This window comes from Macaca nemestrina, chromosome 20 (assembly GCF_043159975.1).
Source record: "Macaca nemestrina isolate mMacNem1 chromosome 20, mMacNem.hap1, whole genome shotgun sequence".
NCBI lineage: Eukaryota > Metazoa > Chordata > Mammalia > Primates > Cercopithecidae > Macaca > Macaca nemestrina.
In genome coordinates this window covers 13,768,718-13,795,936 of record NC_092144.1, presented here as the reverse complement: position 1 = coordinate 13,795,936, position 27,219 = coordinate 13,768,718, and the positions used below count along the sequence as shown (strand labels likewise).

Here is a 27,219-nt window from a genome sequence, read left to right as displayed (position 1 = left end):
CCCAAACGTCCACACCTCCAAGCACACCCCCACCGCCAATGACTGCACACAAGAAGACACGCAAGATGCATGGATCAGGCAAATCCCAAAGGCCTTTTTAAAAACTAACAGCTCTCGGGCAGGGGTAGGGGCAGGGTAGGGGGCTAGCAGCCCCCCGCCACGAAGTCGAAGTCCAGGAAGGCCGCCTGCTCCGCGGCTGTGAGGGGCCGCGCGTCACGGGGCGGGCTCAGTGTGGGGGCCTCCCCGGTGAACTCCTCGTCAAAGTTGCTGACGTCGGTGCGGCCAGACAGCGTGGGCACAAAAGGCGGCGGCAGGCGCCGGGCCAACAGGGCTTCCCAGCCCAGAGTCTGCAGGGGAGGGAAGCGGAGGGGAGGGTCAGCCTGGGAGGCTGAGGAGGGGGCGTGCTGCAGTGGGGACCAGTCCTAGGGCTTGGGGACCCCGGAGAGGAGTCATCATATAGGGAAAAGTGGGGTGGGGGGACTGGGGCTCAGGAGGGATCACCTGCGATAGCCTGGTGGAGAAGCGGGATTAGGAAACAGTGGAGGCCAGGCGTGGTAGCTCACATCTGTAATCCCAGAACTTTGGGAGGCTGAGGTGGGAGGATCACTTGAGGCCAGGAGTTCAAGACCAGCCTGGCCAAAATGGCAAAATCCCGTCTCTACTAAAAATACAAAAATTAGCCAGCTGTGGTGGAGTGGTGTGTGCCTGTAATCCCAGCTACTCAGAAGGCTGAGGTAGGAGAATCGCATGAATCTGGGAGGCGGAGGTTGCAGTGGGCCGAGATTGAGCCACTGCATTCCAGCCTGGGCAACAGAGTGAGACCCTGGCTCAAAAAAAAAAAAAAAAAAAAGAGGCGGAGGAAAGTGGAGATGTGGGATTAGGAGGGTCCCTGGGGGGAACAAAAGTGGAGAAGGGAAATCGGGGTGTCAAAGGAGGTGACGATGTTGCCCTGGAGGTGCAACGAGGCCTTTGAGGCAAAGCGGCTAGGCCTGGGGGGCGTCGGGTGTGGGGTGATGAATCGGCACCGGGGGGAGGGCCGGGGTCACTGAGGTCCTTGTGGGGAACCTCACCCTGAAGAAAGGCTGTTTCTTCACATCTTCTGCATCCCTCTCGCTAGATCCCAGCCTCCGCTCTGGGTTCCTCCGCAGCAGCTTGGAGGAAGGAGCACTGTGTCAGGATCTGTCCCCTTCTGGGCCCCAGTGCCCCTCCCCAGGCCTGCCCCACGTCGGGGGTCCTCACCCTTCTCATGATGCCGATGGCTTCGGCGGACAGGAAGCGGGGGTAGCGGACCTCATCGTTGACGATGCTATCGAAGACCTCCTCCTCGTCATCCCCTGGGAATGGGGACTGGGGAGAGGGAGGCCCGGGGTGAATGGGGCCTCTCCTCTGGCTGCTCCAAACCCAGCCCGGCCTGCTGCAGCTCTTGGGTGCTGGCTAACTCAGGCAGGGAAATGTCCCATTTTATAGAGGTGGAAACTGAGGCCAGGGAGCCAGAGCAGCCCTCAATCACACAGCACTTGGTGGAGGCAGACTTGGATCCCACCCTAGGGCACACGCAGTTTCCAGTGAGATCCGAGACACACAGGGGTGGGGTCTCACCTCGCCAACCAGCATCTCGTAGAGCAGCACACCCAGCCCCCACCAGTCCACAGCCCGCGTGTATGAAGTGTCCGTCAGCACCTCAGGGGCCAGGAACTCCGGGGTCCCACAAAATGTGCTGGTCCGGTCCCCATAGCCCATCCCTGGGGACAGCAAGGCCATGTGAGGTTATGGGGGCCAGAGGAGTCATTCAGCCCAATGTGGGGTTGTCCACACAGCCAGCCCTGTCCCAGGGTCAGGGTGGGGGGTACCCCAAGTAGGGTTAGGGACCCCATTCCTTCCCGCTCCTTTGTCTAATCCCAAGGCCAGTCCCTCACCCTCCTTGCAGAGGCCAAAGTCTGTGATCTTGACGTAGCCCTCAGTGTCCAGAAGCAAATTGTCCAACTTCAGGTCCCTGTTGGGGGTTGGGGGATGGAAAGAGGGATGAGCGGGGGATGGGCCCTGTCCCCACAACGGGCAGTGTGCACATGCATGCGCGCACACACACACACCTGTAGACAATCTTGTGTTCATGAAGAAACTGTAGGCCCAGCACCACGCAGGCGGAATAAAAGCTGCAGAGAGAGAGGCTGCTGAGGGGTGGGGCCACCCTGCAAGCAGGGAGGGTCACATAAGCCTGGTTCCCACAACCTCAAAAGCCCCCCCAGTCTCCCCAAAGCTCTGGGAGGCTGGGGGAAGCAAGGCCTGAGGGTGGAGGGGTGAGAAGCAGGCTGCCAGCCTCTCGAGGGGACTGAAATGTCAGACGCTGTGGAGGGAGGCGGGGCCCGGGCCGGGGGGCCAGGCTCACACGGCACGAGGCTCAGAGAACACGTCGCTGTGGATGTGAAGCATCAGGTCCCCACCGGCCGAGTACTCCATCACGAAGCACACGTGCTCCGGTGTCTGGAAACAGCCAAAGAGGTTCACCAGGAAGGGATGTCCCGCATTGGTCACTGCCGCCAAGATCCGCTTCTCACACATCAGGCTGGGGAGGGGTGGGGGACAGAAGTCAGAGACCATGGCCGCCGCTTACCCCCGACTCCCAGACGGCAAGCAAAGCCCATACAGAGGGAAGCAGAACTGAGAAATGTCATCTCAGCACCTGGATACAGCCATGCCTGAAGGCAGCACACTCCTGGACTTTTCTGATGCAGACCAATACATTTCTTTACTTGTTTCTGAGTTGGGTTCCTGATTATCAAAAGAATGCTGGGAAGACCAAGGACAATCTCAGTGCCTGTACCGAATGTTTAGAGGGGTTAGGCACTGTGTAGACAGCACCTGACAACCGTGTGTGTGGAAGGCAGCAGCACTCCGCTTCTCCACATCAAGAGGGGTTCTTTTTTTTTTTTTTTTTTTGAGACAGAGTCAAGCTGGAGTGCAGTGGCGCGATCTTGGCTCACTGCAACCTCTGCCTCCTGGGTTCAAGTGATTCTCCTGCCTCAGCCTCCCAAATAGGTGGGACTACAGAGGCCCACTACCACACCCGGCTGATTTTTGTATTTTTAGTACAGACGGGGTTTCACCATGTTGGCCATACTGGTCTCGATGTCCTGACCTCGGGTGATCCATGCACCTCGGCCTCCCAAAGTGCTGGGATTACAGGCGTAAGCCACAGTGCCTGGCAAAGAGGCTGAGGTTCTGAAGGGAGAAGTGACCTCCCCAGGATCTCCAAGCCCATGCTGCAGATGTGAGATTTGAACCCAGGATCCTGTCCCCAAAGCAGAGGCAGTATGTTTGCACCACGAAGGGCACAGGCTTCAGAACCTGAGTCTCTAGCTTTGAATCCTGGACCTGCTGCTTACTGGCTGTGTGACCTTGGGTAAATTGCTCAACCTCTCTGTGCCATCAGTATTTACCTTATAGGGCAACATGGAGGAACAAACGAATAACTTTTATAAGAGCTATTATTATCTTGGTATTAGGCTAGTAGGTATTAGTGACTTATTTGTTCTGAGACAGGGTCTCACTGTGTTGCCCAGGCTGGAGTGCAGCGGTGTGATCTCAGCTCACTGCAACCTTGACCTACTGGGCTCAGGTGATCCTCCTATCTCAGCCTCATGAGTAGCTGGGGCTACAAGCACGTACCACCACACTCAGCTAATTATTTTGTATGTTTTGTAAAGATGGGGGTGTCGCCATGTTGCCCAGCCTGGTCTTGAAATTCTGAGCCCAAGTGATCCACCTGCCTCGGCCTCCCAGAGTGCTGGGGTTACAGGCGAGAGCCACCGTGCCTGGCATTAGTGACCACTATGAGTCACTCTCCCTGCAGCTCCAAGGAGAGAACTGCTCTGTTATTTCCCAAAAGAGAAGACAGAGGTCCCCAGAGGACCACGGCAGGTCCCCACCTCTCCACCTCGTCTCGGGCCACAATGTCCCCTTTCTTCAGAGCCTTGATGGCGAACAGCTCCCCACTGGGCCGGAATTCGGAGAGCAGCACCTGGAACCACAGTGGGCAGGGGTGGCTTTAGTGGCCAGCCAGGGACCTGGGGGGGGGGTCTCCCAATCCCCTGCCCTCCACCTCACCTTCCCAAAGTGACCCCGGCCCAGCACCGCCAGGAACTTGAAATCCTCAAGGGTCAGAGGTGACTTCCTCAGAGGGCTGTGGAGAGAGGCCACTGGTGAGGACAAGGACAGCAGGCAGGGGTGGGTGGTGGGCAGGGGGCCGGGGAGTGGTGTCACCTGCACAGGGCGGGGCCTGGGGTCTCCTGGGTCTCCGAAGGCAGCTTGGGAGTGATGGAGGATTCCTGGATCGGGGAGCTCTGTGGCGGAGAAGAGGCCAGAGTAAGGAGAGTCAGAGATGCCCTCATAACCACAACAGCCTCTGAGGCCCTGCAAGATCTGCCCCCCACCTCTCTGTCCTCACCTCTCCTCCCATGCGGCCCCTCACTCACTCTCCTCCAGCCACACGCCTGCACCACCACGCCTGGCTAATTTTTGTACTTTTAGTAGAGATGGGGTTTCACCATGTTGGCCAGGCTGATCTGGAACTCTTGACCTCAGGTGATCCACCCACCACGGCCTCCCAAAGTGCTGGGATTACAGACGTGAGCCACCACGCCCAGCCCAAATTTTCTTTTTTTTTTTTTTAATTTATTTTTTTTTATTTTTATTTTTATTTTTTATTTATTTATTTATTTTTTTTTTGAGACGGAGTCTGGCTCTGTCACCCAGGCTGGAGTGCAGTGGCGCGATCTCGGCTCACTGCAAGCTCCGCCTGCCGGGTTTACGCCATTCTCCTGCCTCAGCCTCCCGAGTAGCTGGGACTACAGGCGCCCGCCACCTCGCCCGGCTAGTTTTTTGTATTTTTTAGTAGAGACGGGGTTTCACCGTGTTAGTCAGGATGGTCTCGATCTCCTGACCTCGTGATCCGCCCGTCTCGGCCTCCCAAAGTGCTGGGATTACAGGCTTGAGCCACCGCGCCCGGCCTTTTGTTTTTTTTTAGAGACAGAGTCTTGCTCTGTCGCCCAGGATGGAGTGCAGTGGCACAGTCATAGCTTAGTGCAGCCTTCAACTCTACCTTCACCTCCTGAAGGTAGGGGGTGGGACTAAAGGCTTGCACCACCACACCCAGCTAATTTTTTTTTTTTTGAGTTTCATTCTTGTTACCCAGGCTGGAGTACAATGGCACGATCTCCGTTCACTGCAACCTCCGCCTCCCGGGTTCAAGTGATTCTCCTACCTCAGTCTCCCAAAGAGCTGAGATTACAGGCATGCACCACCAGGCCAGGCTAATTTTTTATATTTTTAGTAGAGATGGGGTTTCTCCATGTTGGTCAGGGTGGTCTCGAACTCCCGACCTCAGGTGATCTACCCGCCTCAGCCTCCAAAGTGCTGGGATTACAGAATTGTTCAGCTTCCCGAGTAGCTAGGACTACAAGTCCCATCATGCCTGGCTCGACAATGTCCATTTTTAATTTTTTTATTTTTTTTTAAATTTTTAAATTTTTTTTTTTTTTTGAGACAGTCTCGCTTTGTCGCCCAGGCTGGAGTGCAGTGGCGCAATCTCGGCTCACTGCAAGCTCCGCCGCCCGGGTTCATGCCATTCTCCTGCCTCAGCCTCCCGAGTAGCTGGGACTATAGGCGCCTGCCACCTCACCCGGCTAGTGTTTTTTTGTATTTCTTAGTAGAGACGGGGTTTCACCGTGTTAGCCAGGATGGTCTCGATCTCCCGACCTCGTGATCCGCCCGTCTCGGCCTCCCAAAGTGCTGGGATTACAGGCTTGAGCCACCGCGCCCGGCCAGCTTTCACCTTTTTTTTTTTTTTTTTTTAAAGAGATGCAGTGGCTGGACGCAGTGGCTCACACCTATAATCCCAGCACTTTGGGAGGCTGAGGCGGGCAGATCACCTGAGGTCAGGAGTTCAAGACTAGCCTGGTCAACAAGGTGAAACCCCGTCTCTATTAAAAAGACAAAAATTAGCCAGGTGTGGTGGCGCACACTTGTAGTCCCAGCTACTCGCGTGGCTGAGGCAGGAGAATTCCTTGAACCCAGGAGGTGGAGGCTGCAGTAAGCCCAGATCACACTACTGCACTCCAGCCTGGGCAACAGAGTGAGACTCCATCTCAAAAAAAAAAAATGGAGTTTCACCATGTTGTTGAGGCTGGACTCCAACTCCTGGACTCAAGTCATCCTCCTGCCTCGGCCTCCCAAGTAGCTGGGACCACAGGTGAAGTGATTTTTACATTTTTAAATTGTTGGGGGAAAAAAAAAAAGAGGAAGAATATTTCATTGCCCATGAAAGTTCAACGATGTTCAAACTTCCGTGTGAACTACCAATAAGGTTTTACCGGAATAGAGACACGCTTATGGTGTACAAATCGTCTGTGGCTGCTTTCAAACTACAAAGCAGACAGGGACTGTCTAGCCCACAAAGCCAAAAATATTGACTCTCTGGCCCTTTCCGGAAAATGCATGCTGACCTCTGACCTAGATAAAGACGAGGAACATTTCCATTACCCAGCAGGTCCCCTTGTGGATCCCAGCTTGCGGTAACCTCTGCCTAGAGCACAGCACTCTCTCGATCACTCTGTCATCGACATGAGTTTTAAATATGCTCGTTTTGCAAAGCGGTGCACTGAGGCACAGAGAGGTGAAGCGCAGAGCCAAGAGGTGGCAGGGCAGGGATGGGAACCCAGGCGGCCCAGCCCCCGAGCTCACAGTTTTATTTATTTATTTTTATTTTTTGAGACGGAGTCTCGCTCTGTCACCCAGGTTGGAGCGCAGTTGGCATGATCTTGGCTCACTGCAACCTCCGCCTCTCAGGTTCAACTGCCCCAGTTTCCCGGCTAGTTGGGATTACAGGTGCCCACAACCGCACCCAGCTAATTCTTGTATTTTTAGTAGAGACGGGGTTTCATTGTGTTGGCCAGGCTGGTCTTGAACTCCTGGCCTCAGCCTCCCAAAGTGCTGGGATTACAGGTGTGAGCCACTGCGCCCGGCCTGTTTTATTTTTTGAGATAAGATTTCCCTATGTAGCCCAGGCTGCCATGCAGGGGCAGGATCATGGCTCACCGTGGCTCACTGTGTTGCCCAGGCCGGTCTCAAACTCCTGGGCTCCAGCAATCCTCCCATGTCAGCCTCCCAGAAGTGCTGAGATTATAGGCATGAGCCATTTGTTAACCAGGATGGAGATCTGGGCACAGGTTTTAACCAGCATAGAGATCTGGGCCCTGGTTCTGCCACAGACATGCTGCGGGGCTCCAAGGAAGTTCCTAGTGGTCTCTGAGCCTGGAGCAGGACCCCTGACGCTGCCCAGGCCAGGCCTAGCCGGGGAGAAGGAGGGACCCTCACCAGGCTCGATGGGCGGGAAGGAGGAGCCCGCGAGCTCTTCTGAGGTGAGCCGTCCGAGTCGGTGCCGAGGTTCAGCTTCTCCACCGATATGTCACTGCCGCAGACGAGAGGAGGGTGTGTCTGGGGCCCAGGACTCTCGCAGGCTTCAAGGGGCGGCCGGGAGCCCGGGGCCCTCCTTCCTTACCCCGTGGTCCGGGCCTCGGATCCTGGAGAAGCCCCAGGGCTGAAGGTGCCTGTGCCCGTGGCATTGGGGATGAGCCTCCGGAGCAGCCGCACCCACGTGGCGACGTCGATGTTCATCTGCCTAGCGCGCTGGAACGCCTTCCCTGGGGGGACGGCGGCAGGCATCACCCTCCATGACACTCCCAGGACCCCAGCCTCTCCCCCAGGAGGCCTGGAGCACCCTCTCACCTTGCTGCTTGGAGAAAATTTTCTTCTGCCGTCGGAGCCGAGGAATCCTCTCAATGACGGGGTTGCGGAAGGTGACCTGGGGGAAGGGACCAAACGGTGAGGACCCCTGCCCACCTGCAGGCAGACAGCTTGGTAAGGAAGCCCCTAGGAGCACGGGTGTGCACGCCCCAGTGGGGTTCTGGTCAGGTGGCATCAGATTCAACCCGAGTACCAGGTGACAATGAAGAGGCCATCAGTGCCACCCACGGCTCCCCTCCTGAAGGGACGTCCTGGAAAAGCAAGAAGCAGACAACCGGGTCCCCTTCTAGAGGTGGGGAGAGCATCTGATCCAACAAGACTGACAGACAGCGACCACAAACGGACGCCACACCATCACACACCCCAATTCCCCACATGTGCTCCCAGACCCCAGACCTGCAGTAGCAGCAACACCTGGGAACTTGCTAGAAACGCAGGTTTCCAGGCCCCCCCTTTGACCTACTGAGCCAGAAACACGGAGTGGAGGAAGCGCGCTGTCTGTGTGTGTGTGTGTGTGTGTGTGTGTGTGTGTGTGTGTGTATGTGTGAGAGATACATCTATACAAATAGATAGATAGATAGATAGATAGATAGATAGATAGATAGATAGATAGATAATTTTTTTTAGACAGGGTCTTGCTCCATTGCCCAGGCTGGAGTATAGTAGTGCAATCTCGGCTCACTGCAGCCTCCACCTCCCGGGCTCAAGCGATCCTCCCACCTCAGCCTCCTGAGTAGCTGGGACTACAGGCGCGCACCCCCATGCCTGGCAAATAGTTGTATTTTTTGTAGAGACGGAGTTTCACCATCTTGGTCAGGCTGGTCCTAAACTCCCGGGCTCAAGTGATCTGCCCACTGTGGCCTCCCAAAGTGCTGGGATTACAGGCGTGAGCCACTGCGCCCGGCCTTAAAGCACTCAATATTTCAACAAGTCCCCAGGCAACGCTGGTGCCCACCCATCTATGGAAGTCACCCGTCAAGTTTAATTCTCCCAACTCCAACACAATTTCTAGAAGATGCCGAAGTCACAGAACTGCGGTGTCTGGTACGGTTTCACATGTGGCGATTTAAGTTTAAATTAGTGAAAATGTCAGTGAAATTAAAACTTTGAGCCGGGTGTGGTGGCTCACGCCTGTAATCCCAGCACTTTGGGAGGCTGAGGTGGGTGGATCACGAGGTCAGGAGATCGAGACCATCCTGGCTAACACGGTGAAACCCCATCTCTACTAAAAATACAAAAAATTAGCCGGGCGTGGTGGCGGGCTCCTGTAGTCCCAGCTACACGGGAGGCTGAGGCAGGAGAATGGCGTGAACCCGGGAGGCGGAGCTTGCAGTGAGCCGAGATCGCGCCACTCACTCCAGCCTGGGCGACAGAGCGAGACTCCGTCTCAAAAAAAAAAAAAAAAAAAAAACTTTGGTTCCCTGGTCGCACGGGTTGCATTTCAGATAGAGAACATTTCCATCTACAACAGAACTCAGCCACTGTGGGTACATCAACAACAGAGCTGCAGAAAGTTCCCTTTTTTTTTTTTTTTTTGAGATTCTGTTGCCCAGGCTGGAGTGCAGTGGCGCAATCTGGGCTCACCACAACCTCCACCTCCCAGACACTAGAGATTCTCCTGCCTCAGTCTCCCGAGTAGCTGGGGTTACAGGCACCCACCACCATGCCCAGCTTTTTTCTTTTTTTTTTTTTTTTTTGAGACAGAGCCTCACTCTGTTGCTCAGGTTGGAGTGCAGTGGTGCGATCTTGGCTCACTGCAACCTCCACCTCCCCGATTCAAGCGATTCTCCTGCCTCAGCCTCCCAAGTAACTGGCATTACAGGCATGTGCTACCACGCCCAGCTAATTTTTGTATTTTTAGTAGAGACTGGGTTTCTCCATGTTGGCCAGGTTGGTCTTGAACTCCTGACCTCAGGTGATCTGCCTGCCTGACCCTCCCAAAGTGCTGGGATGACAGGCGTGAGCCACCACACCCAGCCTAATTTTTGTATTTTTGGTAAAGACGGGGTTTCACCATGTTGGCCAGGCTGGTCTCAAACTCCTGACCTCAAATGATCCATCAGCCTCAGCCTCCCAAAGTGCTGGGATTACAGGCGTGAGCCACCGTGCCTGGACCAGCCCCTTTCTTTCAGTGGTGCTTGATGATCAGACCAGGGGAGAACCTCTGCTTGGGGATATGGATATAGAGAGATGGATAAATAGACACAGAAAGAGACACATATAGATGCAGGTAGATAGAGAGGGGCATGGATGGAAGGGTAGTTACAGATAGAGTAAGAGAGAGAGGCTGATAGAAGCAGGGATACATACAGATAGAAGGATGGATGGATGGATGGATAGATAGATACAGCTATCGAGAGAAAAATAGAGAGAGGAACAGATAGATATAGACGGGGATGGATAGAGCCAGAGAGAGGAATGGGTAGATACAAACAGAGATAGAGGAATATACAGAGATGGATGGATAGAGGGATAAGCATAGATAAGATAAATGGATGGACGGATAAGATGATAGATAATATAGATGGATAGATAGATAATATGGATAGATAATATAGACAGATGGGTAAATGGAAAGATAGATTAGTTGATAGATAATATAGATGGATGGATAGATCTAGCTACAGAGAGAAAAATTAGAGGCACAGATAGAGAGGGATAGATAAAGATAGAGGAATGGGTAGATGTATATAGAGAGAAATATACAGAGATGGATGGATGGATGATGCATATATAAGATTGATGGATAAGATGACTGACAGATAATAGAGACGGATGCATGGAAAAATAGATTGGTTGATAGATAATATATAGAGAGATAGATAAATGGATAGATGGATTAGATAAATAGGTAATATAGATACCTAATATAGATGGATACATAGATAAGACAGATAGATAATATAGGTATATCTATCAATGGATAAAGGATGCATTGATAAGATGGCTGGGCCGGGCGCAGTGGCTCACGCCTGTAATCCCAGCACTTTGGGAGGCTGAGGCGGGCAGATCATGAGGTTAGGAGATCGAGACCATCCTGGCTAACATGGTGAAACGCTGTCTCCACTAAAAATACAAAAAATTAGCTGGGCATGGTAGCGGGCGCCTGTAGTCCCAGCTACTTGGGAGGCTGAGGCAGGAGAATGGCGTGAACCTGGGAGGCGGAGTTTGCAGTGAGCCAAGATCGCACCACTGCACTCCAGCCTGGGCGACAGAGCGAGACTCCGTCTCAAAAAAAAAAAAAAAAGATGGATGGATGAATGCATAGACAGACAGACAGAGTGGATGGATGGACAGGTAGGTGGGTAAATAATAGATAATATGTGTTTATACATATATAAGTAATCTATTATGTATATATGTAAAATGGGGTACACATATAGGTCAGCGGAAGATTAAGAGTTTTTTAGGATAATTTGGCTAAATGAGGGGTCAAGTCACTTTCCTTCTCTGTGCCCTAGTTTCCTCCTCTGTCAAATTTGAGTAATAACAGTCCCTCTTTTGCTAGTTGGTTGTGAGAATTAAAAAGTTCACGTCGCCAAAGCACTCGCTACAGAGTCTGGCTTATGCTAGGCGAACTCAGCTAGAAATGTCATTCGGACCAGGGGTTCCCAGCCAGGGAGCACTAAACAATGTCTGGAGACCTCTGGGCTGCCAAACCTTAGGGGGAGCCGGTGCTACTGCCATCCTGTAAGCAGTGGGCAGAGGTGCTGCTAAACATTCTCCAGTGCACAGGACAGCCCCACCACAGAGGATGATGTGGCCCCAGATGTCAACAATGCCAAGGGGAGGCCACCCCAATTCAGACCTTCACCCTCACACGGCTGTGGAAGGAATCGCTTTCTCTTGACTGTGGCTGGTAACAATCACCACGATATGTTGCCAGGTTTTGTATCACTTTTCCGGCTGGATGAAATTTTATAATTTATTTCCTTTTTTCTTTAAACATTTCTAAATTTGGAAATCAGCTTCTTCTTCTTCTTTTTTTTTTTAAATATCTTGCCTCAGAACAAAACCAATCCCAGCTAAGGTTATATCACTGATGTGGCTAATTAGAAGTTCTTTTCTTCTTCTTCTTCTTCTTTTTTTTTTTTTTTTTGAGACAAAGTCTCACTCTTGTTGCTCAGGCTGGGGTGCAATGGCATGATCTCAGCTCACTGCAACCTCTGTCTCCTGGGTTCAAGCAATTCTCCTGCCTCAGCCTCCCGAGTAGCTGGGATTACAGGTGCCCACTACCATGCCCAGCTAATTTTTGTATTTGTAATAGAGATGGGGTTTCACCATGTTGACCAGGCTAGCCTGGAACTCCTGGCCTCAAGTGATCCACCTGCCTTGGCCTCCCAAAGTGCTGGGATTACAGGTGTGAGCCACCGCACCCGGCCAAGGTGTGCTTTTCTATCAAGGTTCAGAGACAGATCTAAAATGTATCTTCCCCTTCTAGAATACACTGATCTAAAACATACCTGCCACTTCTAAAAGAGCCTGATCTAAAACTATCTTTCCGTACTAAGAGAAACCAGATCTAAAACATATCTTATGCTTCTAAAAGAGCCTGATCTAAAATGTACCTTCCCCTTCTAGAACAGACAGATCTTTTATTTTATTTTATTTTTTTGAGATGGAGTCTCACTCTGTTGCCCAGGCTGGAGTGCAGTGGTGGGATTTCAGCTCACTGCAGCCTCTGCCTCCTGGGTTCAAGCGATTCTCCTGTCTCAGCCTCCCGAGTAGCCGGGACTAAAGGCATGCGCCACCACACCCAGCTAATTTTGTATTTTTAGTTGAGACATGGTTTCACCATGTTGGCCAGGCTGGTCTCCCTGACCTCAGGTGATCCACCTGCCTCGGCCTTCCAAAGCGCTGGGATTACAGGCATGAGCCACCACGCCCAGCCTAGAACAGGCAGATCTAAAGCCTATCTTCCCTTTCTAGAAGAGCCTGATCAAAAACATACCTTTCCCTCTACAAGATATCTATTTAAAATGTATCTTCCCCTTCTAGAAGAGGTAGATCTAAAACATATCTCCCCCTTTTAGAAAAGCCTGACCTAAAACATGCCTTCCCCTTCCAGAAAAGGCAAATCTAAAACGTATCTTCCCTTTCTAGAAGAGTATGATCTAAAGCCTATCTTCCCTTTCTAGAAAAGCCTGATCTAAAACATCTTTCCCTTCTAGAAAAAAGCAGATCTAAAACATCTCTTCCCCTTCTAGAAGAGGCTGACCTAAAACATATCTTCTCCTTCTAGAAAAGGCAGAGTTAACACATATCCTCTGTTTCTAGAAGAGCTGGATCTAAAATGTGTTTTCCTCTTCTAGAAGAGCCTGACCTAAATCGTATCTTCCCCTTCTGGAAGAGCCAGACCTAAAACAGATTTTCCCCTTCTAGGAAACTGGGAATGGGGGAGTGAGGGAGAAGCAGCATTTTCTCAGGATCAGGGGTGGGCTGTACCTCGGCCACCAGGCAGCCCTGGGGTTCCATGTCCAGCTGCACCTCATGCCTCTCATTGTCCAAGAAATCCTCCAACTTCAGGAATTTGAGGGCACACAGGCCCCGCTGGTCCCGCCAGAACACAGCCAACTCCAGTTCCCGTGCCTGGAGGGAGAGGAAGAGGGCCATCACTCAGGGTGCCAGAGGCACGGAACGCCTCCTCCTCCTCCGGGCCCTGTTGTCCTCCAACGCAGCTCACCCTCTCCAGCTCCAGAGTGAAGCTCTGGTCCCAGGCACTGGGGCCACATGGCTTCCAAGACGTCTGCCCCACCACTGTGTTGTCCAGCTTAAGCACAGTGCTGACTTCACCTGAAATGGGGGAGAGGGCCCAGTCAGAAAATGCTGGCAGCGGCCAGGCAAGGTGGCTCATGCCTGTAATCCCGGCACTTTAGGAAGTCGAGGCAGGCAGATCAGTTGAGGCCAGGAGTTCAAGACCAGCCTGGCCATCATGGCAAAACCCCATCTCTACTGAAAATACAAAAAATTAGCTGGGCGTGGTGGCGCACGCCCGTAATGCCAGCTACTCAGGAGGCTGAGGCAGGATCATCACTTGAACCCAGGAGGCAGAGGTTGTAGTGAGCCGAGATCATGCTACTGCACTCCAGCCTGGGTGACAGAGCAGACGAAAGAGAGAGAGAGAGAGAAAGAGAGAAAGAAAACAGAAAGGAAAAATGGCCTTGCACAGTGGCTTGTGCCTGTAATCTCAACACTTTGGGAGGCTGAGGCAGGTGGATCACCTGAGGTCAGAAGTTTGAGATCAGCCTGACCAACATGGTGAAACCCCGTGTCTGCTAAAAATACAAAATTACCCAGGTGTGGTGGCGCATGCCTGTAATCCCAGTTACTCAGGAGGCTGAGGCAGGAGAATCACTTGAATCCAGGAGGCGGAGGTTGCAGTGAGCCGAGATCACGCCACTGCACTCCAACCTGGGCGACAAGAGTAAAGTTCTACGTCAAAAAAAAAAAAAAAAGAAAGAAAGAAAAAAAGAAAGAAAATGCTGGCAGAAAGGGGCAGGTCTATTATCTTTTTCTTTCTTCTTTTTTTTTTTTTTTTTTGGTAGAGATGAGTCTTGTTATGTTGACTAGGCTGGTCTCAAACTCTTGGCCTCAAGTGATATTCTCCTGCCTCAGCCTCCCAAGTATCTGGGATCACAGGCATGAGCCACCAGGCCTGGCTGTCTGCTATCTTTTTAAAATAAATCCTCCTCTCCATTACTTTTCTCCAACTGTGAAGTTTTGCATTTGACATTGAAGCCTTTTTTTTTTTTTTTTTTTTTTTGAGACGGAGTCTCGCTCTGTAGCCCAGGCTAGAGTGCAGTGGCGTGATCTCGGCTCACTGCAAGCTCCGCCTCCCGCGTTCACGCCATTCTCCTGCCTCAGCCTCCCGAGTAGCTGGGACTACAGGCGCCCACCACCTCGCCCGGCTAATTTTTTGTATTTTTAGTAGAGACGGGGTTTCACTGTGGTTTCGATCTCCTGACCTTGTGATCTGCCCGCCTCGGCCTCCCAAAGTGCTGGGATTACAGGCGTGAGCCACCGCGCCCGGCCGACATTGAAGCCTTTAATCCAGTTGATTTTTTTTTTACCATGGTGTGAGGTGAGGCAGGGATCCAAATTCAGTTTTATTCTACATGGAAGTCCCAGCAACATACTCCTAAGAATTTATTTATTCATTTATTTTTTGAGCCAGAGTCTCTCTCTGTCACCCAGGCAGGAGTGCAGTGGCACAATCTCGGCTCACTGCAACTTCCACCTCCTGGGTTCAAGCAATTCTCGTGCCTCAGCCTCCAAAGTAGCTCAGACTACGGGCACACACTACCATGCCCAGCTAATTTTTGTGTTTTTAGTAGAGATGGGGTTTTGCCATGTTGGCCAGGCTGGTCTTGAACTCCCAAACTCAAGTGATCACTGGCCTTGGCCTCCCACAGTGCTGGGATTACAGGCGTGAGCCACCGTGCCCAGGCCCTCCTAAGAATTTACCCTAGCAAAATGCATGCATGTATACATCAGTAGATACATTTATAGAAAGTATATATAACAGTCCAAAATAGAGGCATCCCACAGTCCATTAACAGGAGAATTAATATTTTAAAACTGCGATACACTCTTAGTAGCTGAAGTACAAAATTGCTGATATTTAACTATTTTTTTTTTTTTGGTTTCAGAAAAAGGCAATTCGATATGGCTCAGTCTAACATAATGGATTATTAAGCAGGAATAAATATGAATTAACTATAGCTTCTCACAACAAAATGGATGAGTCTCCCAAAACAATGCTTTTTTTGTTTGTTTGGTTGGTTTTGTTTTTTTGCATTTTTTTATAGGATAGGGTTTCATCATGTTGCCCAGGCTGGGCTCAAATTCCTTGGCTCAAGCAATCCCTCCACCTTGGCCTCCCAAAGTGCTGGGATTACAAGCTTGAGCCACTATGCCTAGCCCCGAAACAATGTTGAATGAAAAAAGCCATGTGATAGAATACAGTCTGTATGAGCCTATCAATATAAAGTTCTAATACCAGGCAAAATTAAACTAAAGTTTTTGGAGATGCAAACATGGAATTCTACAACTATGAATTATAGCAAGGAAATGATAAAAGTCGGGACAGTAGTCACCTCTATGGCAGAGGAAGGAGCTGGAATTGGGAAGGAGACAGGAGGGGCTTCTGGAGAGCTGGAAATATTCTATTTCTTTTCCTTTTTTTTTTTTTTTTTTTTTACGATGAGGTCTCGCTCAGTTGCCCAGGCTGGAATGCAGTGGTGCAATCACGGCTCACTGTAGCCTTGACCTCCTGCATTCAAGTGATCCTCCCACTTCAGCCTCCCAAGTAGCTGGGACCGCAGGCATAAGCCACCATGCCCACGTCTGGTTAATTTTTGGTTGGTCTGTCTTCGCTTTTTTTCCCTTTAGTTTTCTTTTTTTCTGTGACACAGACTCAGGAGGGCCTGATGACATGTGCCCCATTTTTTTTATTATTTGTAAAGACAAGGTCTTGCTGTGTTGCCCAGGCTGGTCTTGAACTCCTGGGTTCAAGTGATCCTCCTGCAAATCCCAAAGTGCTGCGATTCCAAGCACGAGCTGTGGCCCCTGGCTGCCATATTCTATTTGCTAACGCAGGTGGTGGTAACATGGGTGTCTGCTCTCCCGTTACTCTTCTCTACACTCCCTTTTTTTTTTTTTTTTTTTTTTTTGGTACACATGTATTAATTTTCTTTCTTTGTCCTTTCTTTAGCTGCGAGATTAGGAATCAAATTTTCTTTTAAAAAAATTATGGCCGGCTGGTCGCGGTGGCTCACACCTATAATCCCAGCACTTTAGGAGGCTGAGGCGTGCGGATTACGAGGTCAGGAGATCGAGACCATCCTGGCTAACACGGTGAAACCCCGTCTCTACTAAAAATACCAAAAAAAATTAGCCGGGCGAGGTGGCGGGCGCCTGTAGTCCTAGCTACTCGGGAGGCTGAGGCAGAAGAATGGCGAGAACCCGGGGGGTGGAGCTTGCAGTGAGCCGAGATCGCATCACTGCACTCCAGCCTGGGCGACTGAGCAAGACTCCATCTCAAAAAAAAAATTATGGCTAACATGGCGAAACCCCGTCTCCACTAAAAATACAAAAATTAGAAAATTAGCCGGGCATGGTGGCACATGCCTGTAATCCCAGCTACTTGGGTGGCTGAGGCAAGAGAATCACTCAAACTGAGGAGGCAGAGGTTGCAGTGAGCCGAGACCGTGCCACTGCACTCCAGTCTGGGCAGCAGAGCGAGACTCCGTCTCAAGAAAAAACAAAATTGGCTGGGCGCGGTGGCTCAAGCCTGTAATCCCAGCACTTTGGGAGGCCGAGACGGGCGGATCACGAGGTCAGGAGATCGAGACCATCCTGGCTAACACGGTGAAACCCCGTCTCTATTAAGAAATACAAAAAACTAGCCGGGCGAGGTGGCGGGCGCCTGTAGTCCCAGCTACTCGGGAGGCTGAGGCCGGAGAATGGCGTAAACCCGGGAGGCGGAGCTTGCAGTGAGCTGAGATCCGGTCACTGCACTCCAGCCTGGGTGACAGAGCGAGACTCCGTCTCAAAAAAAAAAAAAAGAAAAAAAAAAAAAGAAAAAAAATTATGGTAAAATACATATAACATAAAATTTACCATCATAATAATTTTTAAGTGTCCAGTTCGGTGGCATAAAGTACATTCACGTTGCTGTGCAACCATTACCACCATCCATCTCCAGAACTTTCAGCTTACAAAACCCAAACTCTGTCCACATTAAAGAATAAACTCCCCATTCCCCTCCCTCTACTGCCCGGCATCCATCATTCTACTTTCTGTCTCTATGAATCTGACTACTCTAGGAACCTCATATAACTGGAATCATACAATATTTGTCTTTTGGGGACTGGCTTATTTCACTTAGACTAATGTCCTCAAGGTTCATCCATGTTTCAGGATGAGACAGGATTTCTTTCCTTTTTTTTTTTTTTTTTTTTTTTGAGACAGAGTCTCACTCTGTCACCCAGGTTGGAGTGCAGTGGCATGATCTTGGCTCACTGTAACCTCCGCCTCCTGGGCTCAAGCGATTTTCCTCCCTAGTAGCTGGGATTACAGGCATGCGCCACCATGCCTGGCTAATTTTTGTATTTTTAACAGAGACGGGGTTTCACCATGTTGCCCAGGCTGGTCTCGCACTCCTGAGCTCAAGTGATCCACCTGCCTCGCCTCCCAAAGTGCTGGAATTACAGGCAGGAGCCACTGCGCCTGGCAGGATTTCTTTCCTTTTTAAATTGGAGTAATGTTCCATTGTACGGCCGGCCCCCGTTTTGTTTATCCATTCATCTACTGGTGGACACCGGGTTGCTTCCATTTTTGGCTTTCATAGTGCTGCTGTGAACACAGGTATACAAATATCTCCTAGACCCTTTTTTTAAAGAATATTTTTCTATCACTATTTTTAAAACTGACAAAAATTATATATTTATCATGTACAACATGTTGTTTTGAAATATGTATACATTATGGAACGTCCGAGGCCCTGTTTTTAATTCTTTTGGGGATATGCCCAGAAGTAGCTTTGGATCATATGGTTATTCTTGGTTGTTGTTTTTTTTTCTTTTTTTTTTGAGACAGAGTCTCATTCTGTCACCCAGGCTGGAGTACAGTGGCATGATCTCTGCTCACTCCAACCTCTGCCTCCTGGATTCAAGTAACTCTCCTGCCTCAGCCTCCAGAGTAGCTGGGACTACAGGCGCACACCACCACCACGCCCGGTTAACTTTTTATTTTTAGTAGAAATGAGGTTTCACCATGATGGCCAGGTTGGTCTTGAACTCCTGACCTCAGGTGATCCACCCACATTGACCTCCCACAGTGCTGGGATTACAGGCGTGAGCCATTGTGCCTGGCCTGCTTACTCTGTTTTTAATCGTTTCAGGAACTGCCAATATTTCTCTCTCTCTCTCTCTTTCTTTCAGACAGTCTTGCTCTGTCGCCCAGGCTGAAGTGCAGTGGCTCGATCTCGGCTCACTGCAACTTCTGCCTCCTGGGTTCAAACGATTCTCCTGCCTCAGCCTTCTGAGTAGCTGGGATTACAGACACAAACCACCATGCCCAGCTAATTTTTGTATTTTTAGTAGAGAAGGGGTTTTGCCAGGATGGCCAGGCTGGTCTCGAACTCCTGACCTCATGTAATCTGCCCCCACTCAGCCTCCCAAAGTGCTGGGATGACAGGTGTGAGCCACCACGCCCGGCCATGCCAATATATTTTCCATAGGGCTGCACCATTTTACATTCCCACCAACAGTGCACAAAGGTTCTGATTTCTCTCCACATCCTAACACAGCTGTTATTTTCTGTTTGTTTTGTTGGGTTTGTAAAATAGTCATCCTAATGAGTATGATATATTGGTTTTTTGTTTGGTTTTTCCTTTTTTAAATTTTATTTATTTATTTATTTATTATTATTTTTTGAGATGGAGTCTTGCTCTGTCGCACAGGCTGGAGTATGGTGGCGTGATCTCGGCTCACTGCAACCTCCGCCTCCTGGGTTCAAGCAATTCTCTGCCTCAGCCTCCCGAGTAGCTGGGATTACAGGCACCCACCACCACGCCTGGTTAATTTTTTTGTATTTTTAGTAGAGACGGGGTTTCACCACGTTGGCCAGGCTGGCCTTGAACTCCTGACCTCATGATCCACCCGCCTCGGCCTCCCCGAGTGCTGGGATTACAAGCGTGAGCCACCACGCCCAGCCTTTTTTTTTTTTTTTTTAATCTAAATAACCTTGATTTTTTTTTTTTAATTTAGAGACAGGGTCTCTCTGTCATCTAGGCTGGAGTGAAATGGCTCAATGACAGCTCACTGCAGCCTGGAGCTCCTGGGCTCAAGTGATCCTCCCACCTCTAGAATACCTAGGACTACAGGTGTGGGCCACCACATCTGGCTAATTTTTACATTTTATTTTTTGTAGACACAGGGTCTTGCTATGTTGCCCAGGCTGGTCTCAAACTCCTGGCCTCAAGTGATCCTCCTGTCTCAGCCTCCCAAAGTGCTGGGATTACAGGCGTGAGCTGCTGCACCTGGCCTGTTTTTTTTTTTTTTTTTTTTTTGAGACGGAGTCTCACGCTGTTGCCCAGGCTGGAGTGCAGTGGCGCGATCTCTTTTGAGACAGAGTCTGACTGTGTCACCCAGGCTGGAGGACAATGGCGCGATCATGGCTCACTGCAACATCCACATCCCGGGTTCAAGTAATTCTCCTGCCTCAGCCTCACAAGTAGCTGGGATTATAGGTGTGCACCACTATGCCCAGCTAAGTTGTATTTTTTTTTCTTTTTTGAGACGGAGTCTTGCTCTGTCGCCCAGGCTGGAGTGCAGTGGCCGGATCTCAGCTCACTGCAAGCTCCGCCTCCCGGGTTTACGCCATTCTCCTGCCTCAGCCTCCCGGGTAGCTGGGACTACAGGTGCCCGCCACCTCACGTGGCTAGTTTTTTGTATTTTTTTAGTAGAGACGGGGTTTCACCGTGTTAGCCAGGATGGTCTCGATCTCCTGACCTCGTGATCCGCCCGTCTTAGCCTCCCAAAGTGCTGGGATTACAGGCTTGAGCCACCGCGCCCGGCCAAGTTGTATTTTTAAGTAGAGACTGCATTGCACTATGTTGGCCAGGCTGGTCTCAAATTCCTGACCACAAGTGATCCGCCTGCCTTGGCTTCCCAAAGTGCTGGGATTACATGTGTGAGCCACCACACCCGACCCTTGGCCTATTTTTTAAAGGTTTACAAATATGGGGCATTCCGGGTCCCCCATGCCACCCCATTTCTCAGGGCCCACGATGCCACTCACTGGTGTTCTCAGCGTCTGCTTTGAGGCTGCTCCGGCCACTGAGGCTTCCGCTGCGGCTGTAAAGGCCCCGGGCTGGGCGGCTCAGGAATGGGGGGCGGCTGTCTGGGGTCCCAGGTCCACCCCCTGAGGGCGTAGGGTTCCAGGGGATGGTCTCTGGGAGGTCTCTGCAGCCCACCACGCGTACCTCCAGGGTCCCTGCAGGAGGGGAAAGCTCAGCAGGGGGGCCATTTCTGGGGCAGGCTGAGTGGAGGGGACCACAGTGGGGAGGGGACACATCGAGACGCAGCCATGGTACAAGTGGGAGCTAGTGAGGGACAACCAGGGTGGAGCACAGAGCCTGAGGCCGGGATGTCCGTGCTGGAATAGGAGAACATGAGACAAGCAGTCCTTCCAGGACGGGCTCCGATGCGGAAGTTTAGGGGCAGAAGGGAGGTTCAGGGTGCAGGCCGGGGCTCAGGCAAGCAGGAACAGGGTAGGACTAGGGGTTCTAGGGGAGGACTCGGTGGACGACCTGAGGCCTGAGATGGGCTAGGGGTCTACGGTGGGGCTGGTCTGGAGGGGTAGATGGCTGAGGGGTCTGTGGAAGGTGGGGCTGGCTGGTCTGCAGCAGGGGGATAGGAGGCTCAGGGCTGAGCATTGTGAGGCTGAGGTGGAGCTGGGGGACAGGGGCTGGGGGAAAAATACTGGGCCAGGTGAAGAGAGATGGAGAAACTGAGAGGTGGGGAGGGGGCAAGAGCTCAGAATCAGAGGGCAAAGTAGGGTGAGAAGTCCAGGGTGCAACGGGCTGTCTACTGGAGAGGGGAGGAGACAATGGGATGGGAGTCCAGGGTTGGGGAGGGTGGAGATCCAAGTCGGGGGTCACAGGAATGGGGAAATCAGAGCAGTCAGAGGCCCAGGGCTGCAGGAGTGGGGCAGGTCTCAGGCCCACCTGTGAGCGGCGCGGGCTTGCACAGGGTGCTGTAGTGCGTGGCGGGAAAGGGCCCGGCCAGGCGGGCGCTAAAGGCGGCGGACGAGGCTGCAGCGAGCTCTTCTCGCAGCAGCCGCCCCTTGGGGTGGTCGGCGGGCAGCTCCCCCAGCCTCCGCTCCAGAGCCTCCCGCAGCAGCCCCAGCTTCTGGTTGGATTCTGTCAATTTCTCCTGGGCCTGCGGTGGGAAGTGTGGGGCTGGGGACGGGACCAGGCTTGCCCCTCCCCAAGTGCAGCCCTATGGCCCGTCCTCAGACTGACTGAGTCTCGCACTGAATTCCTCCCTAGAGGGCTAAACCTCAAACCAATTTGGTCCCACCTCTGGGAAAACTAGGCCCCACCCCCTGCAGAGACCCCGCCCCTCACAGTGGCACTGTTCCTGGCTGATGCCCCGCTTCTCACAGCAGTCTACCCCGCCTGAGGCCCCACCCCATATAAAGGTCACATACCCTTTAAGGCTCCACCCCTCAAACCAGGGCCGTTCCTGGAGAAATCCCCGCCGCTGGCTGAAGCCCCGCCCCCTGCTAAAGCCCTAGCTCTAATGAAAGCTCCGCCCCTCACCTCGCTGACTGCCTTGCGGTCCGGGGCCTTGGCAGCGCTGAGCAGGCGCAGTACGTTCTTGGCACCCTCGGCCACCGCGTGCTCCACTCGGAAGTGGTGCCGCAGCTCTTCGATGCGCAGCTCCACGGCCCCCAGGTCAGGACTCCCTGTGAGTGTGGAATACAGGGCAGTAAGGCTAGCGTGCAGCGCCCCACCAACCTAGTCCCAGACACACAGCCATTCGCAGCAACAGGCACCAGCCGCAGACAAACCATCATGAAGATGCATCACTCTTCACCCAAGGGGCAGGCACAGTGACACTGTCGCACTGTCACCTGCAGGCAGCCACACTTCCACCCATACTCTTCTATCCAAACACCATCACTCACAGGGCCAGTCTTAGGGAAAAAGTTACCCTGTTACGGGGGACAGTCTGAGCAATGACACACAGGCACACTGTCACCCCAGGCTTACCGACAGTCACATTGTCACGGTCCCTCTTCACCTCCAGGGATTTGCACAGGGGCAGACGCAGGCACACTGTGGTCCCCAGGGACAGCCACATTATCTAGATTTAGACACTGTCACCCAGGGGCTGTCACCCAAAGAGACAAGAACACATAAATCATAGGCCAAGCACGGTGGCTCAGACCTGTAATCCCAGCACTTTGGGAGGCCGAGGCGGGTGGATCACTTGAGGTCAGGAGTTTGAGACCAGCCTGGCCAACATGGTGAAACCCTGTCTCTACTAAAAATACAAAAATTAGCTGGGCATGGTGACGCAGGCCTGTAACCCCAGCTCCTTGGGAGGCTGAGGCAGAGAATCACTTGAACCCAGGAGGCGGGGGTTGCAGTGAGCCGAGATTGCACCATTGCTCTCCTGCCTGGGTGACAGAGTGAGACTCCATGTTATTTAAAAAAAAAAAAACATACTGTCATACCCATGTTGACACACCTCATTCCCCAATGAACAGTCACCAGGTTATACAGTCAACCAGGTACGGTGACACTCATGGGCATCTGGACAACCACAGACATACGACTACACTCACACAGATGCTGTCAGTCACAAAGACACTGTTAAGAGACTCAATGTTTGCCTCCTTCCAAATTCCTATGTTGAACCCCTAATTCCCAGTGGGATGGCACTTGGAGAAGGGGCCTTTGAGAGGTAATTAGGGTTAGAGGAGGTCATGGAGGGAGGGCTATCATGATGGGATTAGTGCCCTTATCGGAGGAGGAAGAGGCTGGGTGCAGTGGTCCATGCCTGTAACCGCAGCACTTTGGGAGGCTGAGGCAGGAGGATCACCTGAGGCCAGGAGTTTGATACCAGCCTGGGCACCATAGAAAGAGCTTGTCTCTACTAAAAATAAAAAATAAATTAGCCAGGCGTAGTGGCGTGTGCCTGTAGTCCCAGCTATTCTGGAGGCTGAACCAGGAGGATCACTTGAGCCCAGAAAGTCGAGGCTGCAGTGAGCTGTGATCACACCACTGCACTCCAGCCTGGGTGACAGACCAAGACCCTGTCTCAAAAAACTAAAAATGAAAAGTAAGAAGAGGAAGAGGCACTAAGGCTGTCTCTCCCTGTGAGGGTGCAGTAAGAAGGGAGCCGTCTGTAAGCCAGGAAGGGCGCCCTCACCAGGAACCGACCACGCTGGTACCCTGATCTGGGACTGCCAGTCTCCGGAACTGTGAAAAAAATAAATGTCTGTTGTTTAAGCCACTCAGCCTATGGGACTTTGTTATGGCAGCCCGAGTTAAGACAGACACTGTCGCACTGACACTGTCACACGGTCGCCCACAGGGACACATGGCATTACCACTTTGTCACCAGCATAGGCACACTATCACCTGCAGGCAGAGGAACACATACTCTGTCACAAAGATGCAGTCACCCTGCCACATAGAGACACTGTCAGGAGTCAGATTCTGTTACACAGACACGGCCCTGTCATCTTGGGCACAGGGACACAATTATAGGGGCAGAGAAACACAGTTACAGACACAAATGCATGTATGCCAAAGCACAAGGTCAAGAAAAGGGGCACGGGCCAGGCACAGTGGCTCACGCCTATCATCTCAACACTTTGGGAGGGTAAGGCAGGAGGATCACTTGAGGCCAGGAGTTTGAAACCAGCCTGGACGACACAGCAAGACCTAGTCTTTACAAAATATATATATATATTTTAATAAGCTGGGTGTGATGGCACATGCCTATGGTCCCAGCTACTCAGCAGGATTGCTTGAGCCCAGAAGGTCAAGCCTGCAGTGAGTTATGATCACACCACTGCATTCCAGCCTGGGCAACAGAGCGAGACCCTGTCCAAACAAAAAAGGTGTATCGGCCGGTGCGGTGGCTCACGCCTGTAATCCCAGCACTTTGGGAGGCTGAGGTGGGCGGATCATGGAGTCAGGAGATTGAGACCATCCTTGCTAACATGGTGAAACACCGTCTCTATTAAAAACACAAAAAAATTAGCCAGGTGTGGTGGCAGGCGCCTGTAGTCCCAGCTACTTGGAAGGCTGAGGTAGGAGAATGGCATGAACCCGGGAGGCGGAGCTTGTAGTGAGCCGAGATCGCGCCACTGCACTCCAGCCTGGGTGACAGAGCAAGACTCCGTCTCAAAAGAAAAAAAGAAAGAAAAATTAGCCGGGTGTGGTGGCGGGCGCCTACAATCCCAGCTACTTGGGAAGCTGAGGCAGGAGAATGGTATGAACCCGGGAGGCAGAGGTTGCAGTGAGCCGAGATCGTGCCACTGCACTCCAGCCTAGGTGACAGAGCGAGACTCCGTCTCAAAAAAAAAAAAAAAAAGTGTGGCCTGGGGTGTGTGTCAATGCGATGGTGCACGTGATTGTGTGCCTGCACTGTGGATACCCGCATGGATTGCACAGTGACTATGTGTGATGGTAGGATCACACATTCCTTTGTCTCTGGGTATTGTCGCAGGGATGGGTGACTGGATGACTTTATTCCTAAAAGTCCCAGTGACTGATTAAGCGCCTTGTGGCAGCAGGTCTAGGGGTGACAGTGAGACTGTGTGTTTTCTTGTGTGTGTGTTTTTGAGACAGAGTCTCACTCTGTTGCCCAGGCTGGAGTGCAGTGGGGCGATCTCGGCTTACTGCAACCTCTGCCTCCCGGGTTCAAGTGATTCTCCTGCCTCAGCCTCCTGAGTAGCTGGGACTACAGGTGCATGCCACCATGCCCAGCCGATTTTTGCATTTTTAGTAGAGACAGGGTTTCATCATGTTGGCCGCTGATCTCGAACTCCTGATCTCAAATGATCCGCCCACCTCGGTTTCCAAAGTGTTGGGATTACAGGCATGAGCCACTGCACCCAGCTGAGACTGTGTTTATAAGGCAACATCCCTGTGACTATCAACTTTCTTGGAACTGTGTCTGTGTTACTGGTGTCCAGGTGAGTGACACATGTGGACACAGTGTGACTGTGAGTGTGACTCTCTGTGACCAAGTGCCAGGGTCATTATTCAGAATAGTCAGGCAGTCAAAAACATAGTAAATAAATGGGCGTGGCTGGGTACCAATAAAACTTTATTGACAAAAAACAAAAACAGACAATGGATTGACCAAAAAAAAAAAAAAAAAAAAGACAATGGATAGATTTGGTGTGAAGGTAGTAATTCACCAACCCCTGATGTAATCCAAACTCTGCATGGGACAAAATGGGAAGCTCTGGCCCAGAGAGGGTCAGGAATGTATTGAAGTCTCACACTGGGTCACAGGATCCACCTCCCTGCCCCAGAAAGGGACTCATTATGGAGCTGGAGGCTGAGCCCTGCAAGGCGAGATGCGGGCTAAGCTGTCTGGAAGCAAGGGACTCACCTTGGGTCTCATCCGGGGCTGCCTGGTTTTCCAGCTGGCCCGCCTGCAGCGCCCGGCGGAGTTGCATGCGGATGATGTCAATCTTGGTCTTACTGTCCTGCAACATCTGCTGGGCTGTCAGCAGCAGCTTCCGGTCCTGGAGGCAGAGACAGTCTGAGAGAGGAAGGCTGGGTGGTTGGGGTCTGGCCACACCATGCAGGTCCCAGGTGACTGTGGCAGTGTTCACATGTGGATGTAACAACACGCATTTGCAGGCCAGGCATGGTGGCTCACGCCTGTAATCCCAGCACTTTGGGAGGCTAAGGTGGGTGGACTGCTGAGCCCAGGAGTTAAAGACCAGCCTGGGCAACATGGCAAGACCTTGTCTCCACAAAAAAAAATGCAAAAATTAGCTGGGTGTGGTGGTGTGCACCTGTGGTCCCAGCTACTCAGGGGGCTGAGGCAGGAAGATCACTCAAACCCAGGAGCTAAAGGCATCACTGAGCTGAGATTGCATCACTGCCCTCCAGCCTGGGAAACAGAGTGAGACCCTGTCTCAAAATAAATAAATAAGTAAATGAATGCACTTCCATGCATTCCTGGATACAGTGGGATGATGTAGTAAATGGGGTTTGAATCCTGGCTCTGTCACTTAACATCTGTGTGGCTTCCAGCAAGCCATTCAACCTCTCTCGGCTGCAATTTGTTTTATTGATTGATTGATTGGTTGAGACAGGGTCTCGCTCTGTTGCCCAGGTTGGAGTGCAGTGGCACAATCTCGGCTCACTGCAGCCTCCACCTGCTGGGTTCAGACGATTCTTTTGCCTCAGCCTCCTGAGTAGCTGGGATTACAGGCGCCCGCCACCACACCCAGCCTTTTTTTTTTTTTTTTTTTTTTTGACACAAAGTCTCGTTCTGTCACCCAGGCTGGAGTGTAGTGGCGTGATCTCAGCTCACTGCAACCTCTGCCTCCCAAGTTCAAGCAATTCTCCTGCCTCAGCCTCCCGAGTAGCTGGGATTACAGGCATGTGCCACCACGCCTGGCTAAGTTTTGTATTTTTTTAGTAGAGTTGGGGTTTCACCATGTTGGCCACGCTGACTTCAAGTGATCCGCCCACCTCAGCCTCCCAACGTGCTGGGACCCGCACCTGGCCTACTCTATTCATTTTCATCGGGTCAGTATCACCCCCGAGGGGGCAGAAATTCTTAGGGGGTGAGAAAGTCTTATTCTTTTTGTGTATAATGCTCAGATACATGTAAAAAGATACACAGTTGTTCTAGGTTTTAAATT

General features: G+C 51.7%; 1 protein-coding gene across 2 annotated transcripts in view; it reads right to left on the bottom strand.

Moving 5' to 3' along the window:
* Positions 1 to 74: 74 nt before the first annotated feature.
* Positions 75 to 27,219, bottom strand: part of LOC105497360 (protein kinase N1) — a 40,720-nt gene continuing 13,575 nt past the window's right edge. For both annotated transcript variants that reach the window (XM_011768480.3, XM_011768390.2), the window contains exons 4-22: positions 25,950 to 26,085; positions 22,130 to 22,275; positions 21,533 to 21,746; positions 20,605 to 20,799; positions 13,484 to 13,593; positions 13,246 to 13,389; positions 7,783 to 7,858; positions 7,556 to 7,697; positions 7,372 to 7,465; positions 4,261 to 4,340; positions 4,105 to 4,180; positions 3,927 to 4,018; positions 2,387 to 2,563; positions 2,091 to 2,153; positions 1,917 to 1,993; positions 1,600 to 1,742; positions 1,240 to 1,347; positions 1,071 to 1,151; positions 75 to 347 (exon numbers count right to left, since the gene is read on the bottom strand). In XM_011768480.3, the coding sequence (XP_011766782.1) occupies positions 144 to 347; positions 1,071 to 1,151; positions 1,240 to 1,347; positions 1,600 to 1,742; positions 1,917 to 1,993; positions 2,091 to 2,153; positions 2,387 to 2,563; positions 3,927 to 4,018; positions 4,105 to 4,180; positions 4,261 to 4,340; positions 7,372 to 7,465; positions 7,556 to 7,697; positions 7,783 to 7,858; positions 13,246 to 13,389; positions 13,484 to 13,593; positions 20,605 to 20,799; positions 21,533 to 21,746; positions 22,130 to 22,275; positions 25,950 to 26,085 (2,358 nt within the window). In that variant the 3' untranslated portion in view covers positions 75 to 143. The remainder of the gene's footprint in view (positions 348 to 1,070; positions 1,152 to 1,239; positions 1,348 to 1,599; positions 1,743 to 1,916; positions 1,994 to 2,090; positions 2,154 to 2,386; positions 2,564 to 3,926; positions 4,019 to 4,104; positions 4,181 to 4,260; positions 4,341 to 7,371; positions 7,466 to 7,555; positions 7,698 to 7,782; positions 7,859 to 13,245; positions 13,390 to 13,483; positions 13,594 to 20,604; positions 20,800 to 21,532; positions 21,747 to 22,129; positions 22,276 to 25,949; positions 26,086 to 27,219) is intronic.